The sequence below is a fragment of the Bos indicus x Bos taurus genome, chromosome 6 (assembly GCF_003369695.1).
Source record: "Bos indicus x Bos taurus breed Angus x Brahman F1 hybrid chromosome 6, Bos_hybrid_MaternalHap_v2.0, whole genome shotgun sequence".
Taxonomy (NCBI): Eukaryota; Metazoa; Chordata; class Mammalia; order Artiodactyla; family Bovidae; genus Bos; species Bos indicus x Bos taurus.
This window is the reverse complement of record NC_040081.1, coordinates 29,590,261-29,607,026: the sequence shown is the minus strand read 5'-3', so window position 1 is coordinate 29,607,026 and position 16,766 is coordinate 29,590,261. Positions and strand designations below refer to the sequence as shown.

At 44.0% G+C, this 16,766-nt stretch overlaps 1 protein-coding gene across 20 annotated transcripts in view; it reads left to right on the top strand.

Moving 5' to 3' along the window:
• Window positions 1-7,537, top strand: part of BMPR1B (bone morphogenetic protein receptor type 1B) — a 448,576-nt gene extending 441,039 nt beyond the window's left edge. For all 20 annotated transcript variants that reach the window (XM_027544024.1, XM_027544025.1, XM_027544040.1 and 17 more), the window contains 2 exons: window positions 2,078-2,208; window positions 3,715-7,537. In XM_027544024.1, coding sequence (XP_027399825.1) covers window positions 2,078-2,208; window positions 3,715-3,840 — 257 coding nt within the window. In that variant the 3' untranslated portion in view covers window positions 3,841-7,537. The remainder of the gene's footprint in view (window positions 1-2,077; window positions 2,209-3,714) is intronic.
• The last annotated feature ends 9,229 nt before the right edge of the window (window positions 7,538-16,766 follow it).

Here is a 16,766-nt window from a genome sequence, read left to right as displayed (position 1 = left end):
GTTTTGAGAATCTAATAAGATAAATTATAACATATACTATTCACGCCTTGCAGATCATAGACTCTCAGCAGATGAGTTTCTTTGCTCTTCCAGAGGAGACAAGCACAGAGATTCTGTTCTCTAACATTCTCCTTTGTGAGGATATTGGAAATTTGGGGTTTATCTTTCTAGTCTGGATACTTCTGGGTGAAGCAGACATATCCAGGTATAGGCCTTTCAGACTTTGGGAGAAAAGAGAAATTTTTGAAGTTTCAGACACAAAGGCAGCAGTTGTGGAAAATTTTGATAATGCTATTGCGTGATAAGGAGAGAGGAGTAAGGCCTAGAGCGCAAAGACAGACTCCTGTGAATTGATAATTTTGTGTGGTTGGCTCTGTGTCTGTGGTGGCCTGTACCCCCACCCCACCACCATGCATCCGTCCAGCCAGGTAAGGCACCAGCATTAGGCACCAAGGAAAATCTGAGCTGAATGAGATCAACAGCATCCTCGCTTAAGATTTCCAGAACCATCATTTTGAGGATTAGGAAGGGAGGAAGAATGGGAATGAAATGAGCATCTCCTGTCCAGGAGACCTTTGCTTTCATTGTCTTATGTGGAGATGACACACAGCAGAAGGAATTAGTAATGTAGATAGTACATATATTTTTGATCTATAATCTCAGCAGGGGACAGAATAAATGGTGAGTTGGAGTGATCTGAGAAAACTTTTGAACCTTCTGGTCCTTCATGATTATAAATGGGTTTGAATTTACAAGAAAGGACATAATAAAGTGTTAGTCACTCAGTTGTGTCCAGCTCTACGACCCACATGGACTATAGCCCACCAGGCTCCTCTGTTCATGGGATTTTCCAGGCCAGAATACTGGAGTGGGCTGCCATGCCATTCTCCAGGGGATCTTCCCAACCCAGGGATCAAACCCATGTCTCTTATGTCTCCTGCATTGGGAGGCAGATTCTTTACCACTAGCACCACCTGGAATATAGTATTCTAAATTTTCAGTATGTAAGAATACATTCTGATGATTAAGCAGAAAGAAAGTGTACATCTGACATTATGTTATGCAGCCATGAAATTAAAAGATGCTTGCTCCTTGGAAGGAAAGTTATGCCCAACCTAGATAGCATATTGAAAAGCAGAGATATTACTTTGCCAACAAAGGTCCGTCTAGTCAAGGCTATGGTTTTTCCTGTGGTCATGTATGGATGTGAGAGTTGGACTGTGAAGAAGGCTGAGCGCCGAAGAATTGATGCTTTTGAACTGTGCTGTTGGAGAAGACTCTTGAGAGTCCCTTGGACTGCAAGGAGATCCAACCAGTCCATTCTGAAGGAGATCAGCCCTGGGATTTCTTTGGAGGGAATGATGCTGAAGCTGAAACTCCAGTACTTTGGCCACCTCATGCAAAGAGCTGACTCATTGGAAAAGACTCTGATGCTGGGAGGGATTGGGGGCAGGAGGAGAAGGGGACGCCAGAGGATGAGATGGCTGGATGGCATCACCGACTCGATGGACTTGAGTCTGAGTGAACTTGGGGAGTTTGTGATGGACAGGGAGGCCTGGCGTGCTGCGATTCCTGGGGTCACAAAGAGTCGGACACGACTGAATGACTAAACTGAACTGAACTGAGGATACACTGCCAAATTTATTATGAGATTCATAATCTCATATTGCAGTAATAGAAATAGTTACATATTGTACAGAATGAGTTTGGGGTGTGTCTGCCAAATTTGCACAAGATTTATATAGATTTTTAAAATTTTGGCACAGAGTACAAGAGCAATTATAAAATCAGAAGTAAATTTGAGATGTTTGTTTACTTAGCTTTTAGAAGTTAGGAAAAAAGGCTTGAAGGTGTATAATAATTTTTCCATGTGCTTTTTATTCATTTTTTGAATGTCATTTGGGCCCATTTTTTTCAAGGTTGGTGGGGTTTTGTGGCTTTTTTTTTTTTTTTTGCTGTTTTTCAACCTGAACTTGTCTTTGGTGCTGATAGAAATTTCCTCTGAGAACAGTTTGTTTGTTAGACTTTTATTTCCTCTTCAGAGAAAATAATAACCTTATTAAGATCATATTTTCAGGTATAGTGGAAGAATATCAGCTCCCCTATCATGACCTGGTGCCCAGTGACCCCTCTTATGAGGACATGAGAGAGATCGTGTGTATCAAGAAGCTGCGGCCCTCCTTCCCCAACCGGTGGAGCAGCGACGAGGTGAGGTTGGAGGTCTTTTCTCCTTTTGCCAAAATTCCAAATACTTATTGCAGGAATTCGTTTTCTCTGTTGGGACGATAATGGTGTGTCATTGCAGGAATTTATTTGGATATAAGTGCAGTATGTTACATTATCTGTTCCTTTCTCCTATTTGATTTTGCTGCTTCCAAAATACATTGAGTGGGTCAGTATTTAGCCGACATAACTGATAACATGATTTAATTTACTGGTGATGTCCTGACACTTGCATAGAGGCTGTTACTTCTCCGAATGTGCGTGTGTAAAATATCATGAATTTTCTCCATGACAGACTCACATACAGCATTCTCTCATTTAATGAGAGAAGAGGTAGGCGTCTGAAGAACTGAGTTTTCTGTACACCGAAGTGGTACAGGGTGACCTAGGTGAGATGCCTGACTGTGCTGTGGGTCTTCCTTAATAAGGATGACGTGATGCTGTGGGAACAAACCCACGCTCAGTCGGGCTCTGAGTGCATCCTGGTGAAACCTACACAGCAGGTCTGAGAGGAGCTGCCCGGAAGCAGGAAGTGAGCCGGCCAGTCTTGCCTCTCCTGCCCCCTCTGCGCCTTGCTCACCCCTTCTCCATCCACCCTGGAAAACTCTGGACCCCTCAGACCTGGAGTGTCTGGCAGCACTTGGGGGAGTGCCACATTCTGAGAGGAGTTTGAAGCATCCCTTAAGAAAAAAAAAAAAAAACAAACAGTATCCAAGCCAGTGCAGACAAATGGACAGAACACTGTTTATAAACTAATTCTTCAGTGTTAATTGCATTTAAAAATAACTTTTGGTTCTTTGGTTTTGTGGCCAGTTACTGAAATGCTAAATAATACATATGTTTCCCAGTGAGCTGTGCAGAAAGCTTTATAAGATGCTGGAGATTATATTATTTTGAAGGTGATTATGGGCATTGATATTGCTGAGTCCCTTCACTGAGGATTTCTAATGAAACGAAATGGTGCTTTTCAACAGGAAGGCCAATAATTGACATGCCACAGGAGAACGCAGGAGAAACTTGTAGTGAGGCTGTGCACAGGTCATTAATCTTGTTAAATGGTATAGTGTGATGCTGTTATTGTAGCGGACAGCTATGATTGAGGAATAACCATGTTTGTTTGACTAGTATGGAATTAGATAAAAGATTTAAGTTCATCGAGTGTTAGAGACAGTCCGGGAGTGTGCAGTGGAATACAGGCTCCCTGGGTATTTCTGTATTTGTTTAATCTGACTTCAAAGACACTCTTCTACAATCAGCAAAGCCACCTGCTTGCTCCTATCACAAGGAAGACATGAAAATTTGTTTTAGTCCTTTAAGATTTGCATGAGAAAGGAATTTTTATGGAATTTTATGCCTACATGCTTTTAAGACTGTCTTTTAAAAGTACATTCAGATTTCAGAAACCCAGAACTAAAAGCCAGTATCGAGTGCCAGCCTTACAGATCATACGTTTCTCTCGTGTAAGTCCAGTTTTCCTTTTCCTTCCTGCAGTGTCTCAGGCAGATGGGGAAACTCATGACGGAATGCTGGGCTCACAATCCTGCCTCAAGACTGACAGCCCTACGGGTTAAGAAGACACTGGCCAAAATGTCAGAGTCCCAGGACATTAAGCTCTGAGGCAGGAGTAAGTGTCTCTGGACAAAGCCAGCAGATATTCTTCTGTTTGTGGGCAGAGCAAAAGATGTTCCAGAAGCATCCACAGTACCAGCCTCGCGCATCCTCCTGCTCCCCAGAGGGTGTATTCTTACCTCTCAGGGAGCAGCCTGGACAAACAGAAGTTTCCAGAAGCACGGATTCCTCGTGTCTGTCTGTAGGAGGGAGAAACTGCCTGGGTAATTTGTTCAAGATATGATGCATGTTGCTTTCTAAGAAAGCCCAGTATTTTGGGATTGCCTTTTTTTTTCCTCAAAAGATAATTTTGCCAAAATAAAACAAAAATGTAAATGTTTCAAGGTATATACTATTTTAGTTTAAAGAATAACAACTAAAGTTCTTCCCAGAAACTCTGCTGGAAGGTAAATTAAAATATGTGTTTCCATTGGTAAAATGTTGTTGCACTCTACCAACCAAAAGACAATCATTGAAGCCGGAGAACCGAATGGAACTCATCTTAAAAGCCCCGACGTGCCCCTGCCTCCTCAGACCACTCTGGCCAGCCCTGCACTGGGGCAGCCGCAGCAATGTGAACGCACCTGGGTGCCAGCACCACCTGTGTGGGACCACCTCTGGGGATTCCCACCCGTGACCTCCTGCAGCTTCAGAGGATGTGGGACAAATGAAGGTTTTGCGTGACTCTACTAGAAGTAAATGTTAACACTGTTCTTCAGAACCACTTTGTATTTCTGATTCTGTTAGGGTTTTTCTTTCATTAAACACAAAGCTTTTGTGTGTAGGACGTTGAACCCCTGCATGCTTTTGATCTCTCAAATGAAAGGATCAATATTAAGTGGCTGTCAGTTGTGTCGAAGACAAGGCGCTTTAAAATAGAGATACTTTGCTCTTGTGCTCTAAGAAGATGGTGTCAGAAAGGTAGGCGGTGAGGATGGAGGTGCACGTGGCTTATGTCTTAGGTGTGCAGAAGAGACCTCCTCGGGCGCAGGGGGAAAGGTGTGCATGACTTACTGTGTACGAAGAGGGTTTCTTTGAGTTATTATCTGCCTTTTCTCTGTCTGAGTTTAGAGGACAGGAAACTTACATCAGGTTAATTGAACTAATTTTAATTAGATAAATATAACCTCCAAATGGAACAGCAGAGGAATGCTAGTGGAGACCACAAATATTATGGCTGTCGTGACTGAGTCTAGAATAGATACAGATGGAGGATGTAAGTCTTAGGTGATAGCATCACAGGAGTGCTGACTCAGTTTATTTTTATTTTCATGATGTTCAACTCACTTTTTAATTTATTATTGTTTTCTTCTCCGTGGCACTTGTGCAGAACATCTCTCCAGCTATTCAGTTATGTAGGCATAAAAACTTTGGAGCAGCAGGAGTCAAATCATTGACAGGGCTAGTATTCCTTAACAACAGGAGCATAATAAAGGGTACAATTGTACACATCCCTCTGAACCTTATTCATTTGCTTCCCGACTGTGGTTTTTTTTTGCTTCTTAGAATTCTGTTGTGTTTAGCAAAGAATTGGGAAGCCCCTCCTCTTTGCCCTTAAACACCCCAGCCCCCCGCCCCCCCCCCGCCAAAACAGCAATTCTATTCTTCCCAGAATACTCCAGGGGGCAGTGTTTTATAACGCATTTTCATTTCCCCACTTGGTGGCTGAAGGATGGAGAGTTTTTGGAAATGTGACAGCTGCATGAAAAATGAGAAAATATTTTCCTGACTTCTGAAGTGAGCTTGCAGCTGGTGACTGGTTCCTCCAGAAAGCCTCCGAAGGCAGAGACTGACTGTGAGCTGTGCTTACAGTCTGGGGGAAGCAGTGTTCTGTATTCAGCATTCACTCCCCAATGCTTCATAACCACAGCTCCTTTGTAACAATATTTGCTTAATCCTTGAATATGAAAAAAAAAAGTTTCTGCTTTTTCAAAGATTAAAAACAGTTGGTTCCAAATATGATTAGAATGCTGCTTTTACTGATATTAAGATAACCTGAATAATAGTGTAAATGTTCCCTTTTCTTAGGTCAAATATTCTTTGTGATTGCTTAGAAGGGAGTATGTGGCTAAAGCTAAGTGTAATAATCATCTGAGCCTAGGAGAGAAACTTCAGTGCCTCTAATCAGACCATCTGCAAAACAAATAAGTACACATTTATGTCAGTTAAGTGGGGGCATGTTTGTGTTTCTTGATTTTCCCTAAATTTAGGTGATGTTTGGGCTTAGTGCTTAGGTAACAATGTGGTTTTGTTTTTCATAAGTTCTTATACATGGATAACTTCAAATCAGAATATACTGTGGAGAGGTGATGATTTGAAGGTAAGCTAGATTTCTAGGGATGTGTTGGTTCCTGTGAAAAATGGAAAGAAATTAAGATAGTGTCCAAATTTCTTTCATATAATTTGTTTGGTTGCTTTAGAAAAATGGATAGCTTACTCTCTAATTCCCAACCTGGTATACTCACTGTGGACATTTAAAAATTATTTCTGGTATACTTAAAAAGACATGTTAATTACTATTGTGTTTTAATGATATAAGAATTTATTTATGAATAGATTTTTTTTCCTGTCTTACCAAAATCCACCTCACTTAGGAAATATTAAATTGTTCTTAAAGAGACTACCTACTCACTTCCAAATAGTTAATTTTGATTTTTACATTTCTGGTAGCTCAGAAGTGAATTTTATTTTTTTGTTTTGTCTCTCAATAGAATAGTGGGGACCTGGAAATACTGTAGATGATTGCTTACTTTCAGGACGATTTCAAAGACTAAAATTTTCTTCTAACCTTTTCCCTGCAAAGGAATCCTAAAATATTACTTGTTAGCTAATATAAGTTTTGTATGCTAAGATATTTGGGTTTATAGTTTATGTATGTGTGTGTATATTATATAAATATATGTATATATAAATACTATGTTCAGTTTGGAGTCTGGCACAACTCCATTATGTGGATTAGAGAGTAAAATATTATGGATGATAAAGTACTAAGTGAAACATAATATTTATTTATATAAAAGGGTGTAGATTGTTGCATCACAGGCAGCAGTGTTGTATGAACATTGTGTGTGAGGAGACAGGTCTCTGACCTCCTGAAACGCGCTGCTTGAAAGACACTAGTGACCATTCTTTTTATTCTCAAAACAAAACTTCTTATAAAATACGCTAAGATTTTATTTACAGGGAATTCTTCGACACGTTTCAATTGCTGCGTAAGCAGGTAGAGCGAGGACTGAATACTGATCGACTCTCATGTTTCTAGAGTCATGCATATTCGTTAGAAGTGACAGTGTTTTGTGTTGTTGGTCTGTTCTTTGTTGGTAGGTGGAAAGGCACTGAAAGAAGTACAGTTTTTTAAACTTGAAAAATTCTATAGTTATAGCTCCTTAGAAAACTTAGTCACATAGCCGTGGAAAGGAAGGAAGGCATCAGAAGTGACTTAATTTAGCACTTATGATTCCTTTTGTAAAACAAAACAAAAATGCCATATTTTTTGGAGAAAAGTTAGACTATATAAGGGATTTTGTTGTCTGTTTCAAAAGAAGACTCATTTGTGTTCTTTTGGGGAACCAGTGCCTTACTGAATTTGTATATACTGTAATTATTCAGAACTAGGGAACAAACAATTGTATTTGTTACAAATTGTATATGGCTTTGTTTTAACATTCCCCCTAATAAAATGGTTTCATTCTCCCCTTGGAAAGAACACTCTGTTGTCATATAGTTGTGCCTGTTCTCTGTAAAAATGTCACGTTGTAACGGGCAGGAGAGGTGGCCGTGGACAGCGACGCGGGTGAGTGTGTGCCGTGGCGGCAGGAGAGCAGGACGAGAGGTCTGATGGCTCCGATTCTGTCTGTTATTAGGAGGCACAACCATCTGTTGAGAGGGAGAGGAAAGGTAGGAACCTTGGTGATGAGGTCATAGGCAGCTGCTTACAGGCAACGCCCAGGGCCCCGTTGAGACGGAGAAGGCTGACTGTGGCTGGTGACCAGGGTGTGGCCGCTGGGCCACCAGACAACTGGCCTGTGAACCTGGGCCCCCTCGTTCTTCCCGCTCTGTCAGGGTAGCCCTGTTTTGACCTCTTGAAGACACGGCTTCTTCCCCTTGAAGACAAGAATAATATTAATCTCTACTGCACGGAGTGGTTCTGAAGATGAAATAATCCGTGCCATGCCCCCTAAGCATTTGGTGAAGCACTCGACTATTACTAAATATTAGCTATTATGACAAATTCTCTGTGCTACTCTTCTATGTATTAATAGTTTTATGGTTTTATTTTTTTCTATCAGGAACCCAGATGTAGGCCTGGAGACTGCGACAGCTGGTTTCATTTCAGGTGGGAGTTACCAGGCATATGCAGCAAGGGGCCCTGGAAAATAAGATTTATCATCAAGGGGGCAGCTGACGTGGTTCAGAGGAGGGAGGGACTAAAGAAGAGGCCGGTGACAGGTCCAGAGAAACCAGGTCAGAGGGCAGGGAACTAGGCTGGGTTGAGGTGGTGTGTTTGCACTTATGGAGAAAGAGGCTGTGTTCAGAATCAAGATTTCAAAGAGTGAGTCACAAGACCAAGGACAGGCTGAGGGTGTGCTCACAGGGGTGGATGGATTTATTCATGGACAAGATGATTGGTGATGACACATGCATGCCAAAGCCAGATTGTTGGGTCCGTCTTTGTGGATTTCGAAGCTCCCCCAGGATGGTGGTGGTCTAATGACATGAAGATTGTGAGACAGGATTCACCAGAGCCATTGGGGGATGGGGACAGAGGGTGGAGACAGAGGCTGGTGGGGCCTGATGGCCTGATGTACTACAGAGTGGGCATTCGTGCAAGGGCAGTGACCTGGCAGCAGTGCCCCAACAGTAGGAAAGAGACTCCATCCTTTCTCCTGACTGTGAAGTCCATGGAGCATGGAGCAAACAGGTTGTTGCTGTTGTTTCGGAATCAATGTCCCCCAGAGAGGAGACAGCCGTCTGCAGAGGGAGAGGGAACACGTTGAAGTGTTTGTCCATGGACTGGGAATCCTGGAGGCCAGAGTGAAAAGTTTGGTTTTGAGGTCATCCAGGGATGGCTTAGACAGTAAAGAATCTGCCTGCAGTGGAGGAGACCCAGGTTCTATCCCTGGGTTAGGAACATCCCCTGGGAAGGGAATGGCAACCCACTCCGTAGTATTCTTGCCTGGAGAATTCCGTGGATAGAGGAGCCTGATGGGCTACAGTCCATGGGGTTGCAAAGAGTCGAACGTGATTGAGCAACTTTCACTTTCTACTTTCACAGTGGAGACTGGATCCAGAGAGAGGAGACCCAGAGTCGTTGGGGCACCGGGAGCACAGGCGGGCTTGCACCTCAGTTCCCAGGGGCTCCACGGTGTGTGACTGGCTGTGCTGAGTCAGCTGCACTAATGCCAGGAGAGTTCACCCCAACATGGGGATTCAGATGGATTTCAGTCACGTGCATGGTTTTCATCATCTCAGTTTCACAGAAGCATATAGTCTGAGCCCCAGACTTCTTCCCTATAAATTGAGCCCCACCTCATGGGGCTCTGAGGAGAAACAGATGAGGTGGACATGGGAAGTCTGTGTGGCTCCACTCCAGGCACACAGCAGGTGCTCATAAATACTGCTTTTCCTCACGGACGTTAATTTTGCAGGATGTAAAGCTGGCAACGTGTGAAACTAGCCAGAGTCTGCAGTGGGGACACCCTCTCCCACCCTGTCTGCACCCCACTCCTGGATGCTGTGGGCTTTCCTGGATTCAAAGTCAGAGATGGCAAACCCCAGCTGAGGTGAACAGCATCTTCGCTTGCCTGGGCCACTTTTAAGTTGCATGCTTGGTGGTTCCTTCCCGTCCCTGCAGCAGAGCACAGGTGAGCCTGCTCTCAGGACTTTTGTTCCTATGAAGCAGTGCCTCCCCAGGTTGTGCTATTAATTGGCTGTAGGGAACTCTGGGGCTGATAGGGAACTCTGGTTCTTTTCCTGGGCCACATGCTAGAACTTTCCAGAGACACCAACCCAGAGAGGGGCTCGGGTAGCCCTCCTCCCCAGCTCGGAAAATGTATGTGCATTTTGCTGGTTGCAGTTTTCCCAACAGCAGCCCCAGCCACCAAAGCTCCAAAGCAGGGCTCGAGGGATGGTCGTGGGCTGAGCCTGTGCCACTGTATACTGTCTTTGTGAAGTGCCGTCCGTTTCATTCTTTATGGAGTTTTCACTCTTTAAATGGCGCTAACTTCTCAGCCACAGCCCCCACTTCTCCCTTCTGTTTTTACCAGGACTCTGGTTTACCCGGACTCCAGTGCCACCACTTCCTTAGCTCTGACCCACAGCTGGTTTTGTGACCGCAGTCTTGCATGGTCTTAAGTCAAAGGACAGTACTGTCAGGACAGGTCCCGTTACTCACAGGCTCTGGTGGCCAAGGCTGAGGGGCAGGAATGGGCAGGAGCCTCCCCTCTCAGAGCAGCTCCCTCACCCAGAAGAGGCTGCCTCAGAGTCCCCTGCACACGTGGAGCATCTCTCACGCTCATCACTCGGAGGGAGTGGCCTGCCGTCCTCCACAAATTGAGCAGGTCGGCCTGGTGTTTGCTCTAGCTCTGGGCATCCTCCCTTTTCATTTTGTACCTACTAATGTATCTGTTGCTTCCCAGATGGCTCAGTGGTAAAGAATCTGCCTGCAGTGCAGGAGATGCAGGAGACTGGGGCTCGATCCCTGGGTCAGGACGATCCCCTGGAGGAGGAAATGGCAACCCACTCCAGTGTTCTTGCCTGGAAAATTCCACAGACAGAGGACCCTGGCGGGGTACAGTCCATGGGGTCTCAAAGAGTTGGACACGACTGAGTGATTTAGCACACATATACAGTGTGGCTCTTTGCAGACTTTTATTTTTAAATTTTATTGAAGTATACTTGACTTTTAATGCTGTGTTAATTTCTGCTGGTAGTTTCATGTTGAATGTAGTTCCCTGTGCTATATGGTAGGATCCTGCTGTTAATCCATCCTACATACATTAGTTCGCATGTGCTAATCCCAAACTTCCAATCCATCCCTCTCGCATCCCTGCTCCCCCTTGGCAACCATGAGTCTGTTCTCCATGTGTAGAATTCATCTAAAATGGACTATATGAGGGTCTGGCCTTCGTTCACCTTCTTCCCAACTCTCCAGGGCCTCTGACCCACAGTACCCAGACCTGGTCCCTGCCGTAACTGCTCACTGATATCACCTGGGAACTTATAATAATACTCCCAAGGCCAAGTCTACACCCCAGACCTGTGAATTCAGGTTCTCTGAGGGTGAGATCCAGGCAGTCATTTTGTAAAGCTGCTCAAGTGACACCATTGTGCACAGAGGCTTGAGAAGCATTGTTCCATAGCCTCATCCTGGCCTGAGGGAGGCTGTGGTTACCGTCTGTGCAGGGTCTAAGTGCTCTTCCATGCTATTGAAGAAACACTGGGTGACTCTTCACACAGGGGAGGGCTCCGTGAAGGAATAAGTGAGGCAGCACACTCTGTTGCTTATAAATATAATTTATTACCTGTTTAAAAATTCTTTCTTGCATTTTGTACATGTTGGCTGACAGGATAGATGCAGGCAAATTTACAAACCAAAGAACTGCAGGGAAATGGAGAGAGGCAGCCAGGGCTAGCATCCCTCGCTTCCAGTGCATGGCGACTCGGATGGGACCCCAGAGAGCCCGCCTCTGCAGGGGGTTTCTAGAAAAGGAATTGCATAGAAGATACAGCAAGAGGGAACTCTGAAACAGCCAAAGAAGTGTTCCATATCTGAAAAGCTAAGGTGGTGTCATTGTGTTTGAGAAAAGAAGGATAACACAGCACAAAACCTTACTGTGCCGTTTCCGCAGTTGAACTGTCCCCCGGGACTAGCAGGTGGGTGACACGTCTCTATCGCACAGACCGCTGGGGAGTTTTCTCTGATAAACATTGGTTGTCTTCTTTAGAAAGAATGAAGAGAAGGTCACCAGTGTGTGACAGGTTAACATAAACTCAGTGAACACGTACATCACCGTGATACACAGCACACACACATACACACATGTAGGGATGCTCTTCCTGCAACGGGGCTGAATGCATCCTGTTGGGAGGGTGAGGGTCACACTACCAAAGGGGAGGATGCAGGTCGCACCTCAGCTTGTTCTGACTGCTGTCCTCCTGCTTTTTCAAGGCCAGGAGGAGTATGTGTTAGAATTTATTCACCCTCATTTATAGGCGTCACCTAACTATAAAAGGGTGAGGTGTTTTGCGCTGGCTGTGGATTTCTTGCTCTTTTGCTCAATCAGGTTTGGTATCTGGGACATGTTTCAGGTCACAGTTCTTGGATGTTGCCTCACGACAGTGCTGACCTTCAGAGGTCAGGGTTTATCAATGCTTAGGCTGCTGATCAGCAATAATTGCCCACGATTCACCTTCTGAACTCAGTACCGAGGGTTATTCCACCCTGGCTGGTGCCATCATCTTCAGTAGCTGCTCTGATACTGCCAAGTCCAGGAGACTTTGGAATTTAAGATTGGCACATAGGACTTAAACATATTGGCTAAAAGACCCTGAAGTGTTACAGCTTCAGCAGCTTAGACTTTTGCTGAGGCACAGTCTGAAATGGCAGGTGTGGAGGCTGATGTACACCGTAGCAGATGCTTTGTCTCGTGGGCAGCTGACCTTATCTCAGGCCACCTTCCTTTTTCCCTTCTCAGCAGCTGGTGGGTCAAGACTCCTGACACTCTGCAGAATCCCAGATCATCTCCGGACAGTTCTCTGTAGTAAGTAAAAGTCTGAAGTATATGGCTGGCTGGGAAATAGCTTCTGTATTGGTTGGTTTTTTTGGCAGTGCATTTATGGAGTTCCTGTCTGTCTGTCCTGGCAGCACTTTCCTTGACCATGCTGAAATATAGCCAGGCGTGTATGTTATGTCTGGGTGCATGAGCCCATTAATATTCCACCTGTAGATCAATTCAGGCAGGTGACAGGGCCACTGAAAAAGCTGAGAGCCATGAACTCTTCTGAAGACAGATTTTTAGAGCAGGATTTCCAAAAATGGGGCAATCACAGGGCTGATAAGACTAAAGTATCAGGAAGTTAATTGTTGGTATGTAGAGCAAACACACCCAGTGACATATAAGGCCATCTCCCTATTTTCACAAATTGGTTTCAGGCATGAATTATGGAAATATTTATGACTCCATTGGCTTAACCTGTATAGACACAGGCTTAAATTATTAATGCTTACAATGTATTTATTCCCCTTATGTCTTATTCCATAAAAAAATCATTTGAGATGCAAAGGAACTTTTTCAAAATAATCATTACAGCCAGAGATTATACAAATAGATTTCTTAGGGTAAAGAAATAGCACTTGATTGCACAGAGGCAAAGTTCTAAGGATTTCAGCCAACATTAGCTCAGTAAAGTTTAAAAAAATACACAAAACCAAAAAGGCAAAGTGTAATCGTTGGTCCTGTGAGGCACTCAAAAGGTATAAAACAACGTTTTATTACCTTGAGATAATCAGTCATAAAAATATTTTCCTTATTGGTTCCATAAATTCTAATGCTCATTGACCATTATCATCTTTACAAATAATTGATTTTGAGGGATGGCATGATGGCATTCTGACTCACAAAAGCGCCTCTGCTCTCAAAGCAGATGGATCAAACCCAGTTTCACTTGGCTGTGTCCACAGGCATCCATCCTGTCATTGGTCTCAGACTTGGACTGGGGTCTCTGTGCAAGATTGATAACTTGTCCAGAAGTCAGCAAGACCCATAGCTCCTGTTCAACCTGAAGTCTGAAGACTAGATAAGGAAACTTTTTCTACCTATTTTATACTCTCTGGAAGGTCAGTATTTTTATGCACTTGACCTCACGTACAGACCTTGTAGTGGCAAAGGCAGTGAACCCTGAGCAGATGGTGATCAACTACTGCTTCCTGCCTCAAACATCCATGAGAGAGACAGAGGCAGATGTGGACCAGGAGCGCACTGCTGTGTTCCCAGCAGAGACACACCTCAAGATACATGAGCCAGAGCCTTGTCTGTGCCTCTCCAGAAGAAGGTAAATAAAATCTCAATTCTACTCTTGCAATGTTTAAAATATCTTGCTTACACCCCTAAAAAGTGTTACTGACTGTATAGTTTCCAGAGTGTCCTGAACTCAGTCTCCATGACTTCTTCCTAACGAATGGTTCTACTATCTGAAAGTTGGGAGATTAAAATCTACAAAATAATAGTGAAAGTATTAGTTGCTTAGTCATGTCTGACTCTTTGTGACCCCATGAACTGTAGCCCGCCTGGCTCCTCTGTCCATGGAATTCTTCAGGCAAGAATACTGGAGTGGGTAGCCATTCCCTTCTCCAGGGGATCGTCCCAACCCAGGGATTGAACCCAGGTCTCCTACATTGCAGGCAGATTCTTTACCATTTGAGCCACCAGGGTAGCCCCACAAAATAGTGGTATGTATCAGTATAAAGGGTTGGAGCTACATGTTGTCTAAATATTATCAAGGTAATTCATTTTTTCAACTATTGTCCTTTGTCATAGGTGTCTTTTATCTGCCATTTCATTCAGTTCTTTCTGATTGGGCCTATGATAGCATTAAATTACTAATACCCATTGTTGTTGTAGTTTAGTTGTTAAGTTGTGTCTGACTGTAACCGCATGGACTGCAGCCTGCCAGGCTCCTCTGTCCATGGGATTTCCCAGGCAAGAATCCTACAGTGGGTTGCCATTTCCTTCTCCTGGGGATCTTTCCAACCCAGGGATCGAACCTGCACCTCCTGCTTGGTAGGTAGATTCTTTACCACTGAGCCACCTGGGAAGCCCAAGATGGCTAATGGTTATTCAGTATACCAAAGGACATCTCACCCCAAACACTGACTTGCCTTGGAAGAGCTTACATTGCTTCCATGAAGATGGAGTTCTCCTGGGTAACTGAGGTGCGTGTCCACACTGCTGTTCATGCTGTTTATGAAAGGCTCTTGGCTGTGAGCACCTTGGTGTTACAGTTTGCTGACGCCTTGTGCCCAGTTATCAATATTCTGAATCTAACTTCTATTCCTTCCAGAGCACATTAAGGAAATGTGATTTAGTGAGAGGAAAATGAAAACAGGATGAAACATCTGCCTTTAGATCCCCAAATTCAGAAGGAAGCTAGTTTCTTCTCCTTGATTAACAACCACAACAGTTTTCACTTCATTAGATGTAGTATTTGCATATATAAAACTTATTTCCAATTGGATTCTGCTTATGTCTAGTCAAGGCTCTGGTTTTTCCTGTGGTCATGTATGGATGTGAGAGTTGGACTGTGAAGAAGGCTGAGCGCGAAGAATTGATGCTTTTGAACTGTGGTGTTGGAGAAGACTCTTGAGAGTCCCTTGGACTGCAAGGAGAACCAACCAGTCCATTCTAAAGGAGATCAGCCCTGGGATTTCTTTGGAAGGAATGATGCTAAAGCTGAAATTACGGTACTTTGGCCACCTCGTGCGAAGAGTTGACTCATTGGAAAAGACTCTGATGCTGGGAGGGATTGAGGGCAGGAGGAGAAGGGGACGACAGAGGATGAGATGGCTGGATGGCATCACTGACTCGATGGACGTGAGTCTCAGTGAACTCCGGGAGTTGGTGCTGGACAGGGAGGCCTGGCGTGCTGCGATTCATGGGGTTGCAAAGAGTCGGACATGACTGAGTGACTGATCTGATCTATGTCTTCAAAAATAAATATCAGAGAACTAAAAGTAAGTTTTAAAACACATGAAGCCTAGTGAAAAATATAAATAATAATGACAAATCTTCAAAAGCTGTTTTGTACAGATTTTTATGTGTTTCTATTATTTCTGTGACACCAATTTGAGATGCGTATGGAGTCAGAAACAAACGTACTAGGCTCATGAAATGCGAAGTCGCTCAGTCGTGTCCGACTGTTTGCGACCCCATGGACTGTAGCCTACGAGGCTCCTCTGTCCATGGGATTTTCCAGGGAAGAGTACTGGAGTGGGGTGCCATTTCCTTCTCCAGGGGATCTTCCCAACCCAGGGATCGAACCCGGGTCTCATGCATTGAAAGCAGACTCTCTTACCATCTGAGCCACCGGGGAAGCAACCAGGCCCATAATGACATGTAAGTTTTGATGTGGGTAATTTAAGCGGAAAAAAAAAGTGAGAATAAGAAATGTCTTGTCTGATGTGAAAATTTCTGCATGTCGGTCATAAAGATGCTATACATGCTACAGGCATCCATTCCCACTGTCAAAAACTCCTCCTGAGATTTCCTATTAAACTTGGGGCAGGTAGTGTTATCTACCACTAGATGGCACCATGCACAAGTGAGAGTTTTTTTTTTTTTCTCCCTTCCAGATGAAGTAAACTGGTTTTTGCTCTCAACCTACAGCGAAGCCCTAGGAATGAAAGGGAGGGCGTGTTACAGGATGGCTCATGAAGTTGCTCCCTATATACTGAACTGTTGAGCCTAGGCCTTCTGAGTTTGAGAGCAATTTAACAGCTATTACTTGACTCCCCAAAAGAAGGAAATCAGAATTTGCTGTGTACATTATTTGATGTAAATGGCGTGCTATACATATGGAAGTTTGCTCCCCTGACAGGGAACATGATGGGGGTCTATGACAGACAAGTACCTCACTTGTAAGGAGTTAACCGCCTTTCCCCTTTCTGGCGCTAAGATGCAGAACCAAATACCAGGATGCACTTCAAGTGAAGCCAGTGGCTTTGAAAATACAACTCCTGCTGCCTTCTGTAGTTCTGTGTTGATGACTTTTTAAAAGTTAGTTTTGAAATTATCTGGCTACTACATATTTGCTCCTTTCTATTTTTCATTAGGCATCAGATTTCTAATTCTTGCCTTCCAGAGATGACAGCCCCCCAAACCAGCAATGCTGAGTGATCTTGAGAAGTCATTTTAAGATGCAGCAATGCACCATAGCTC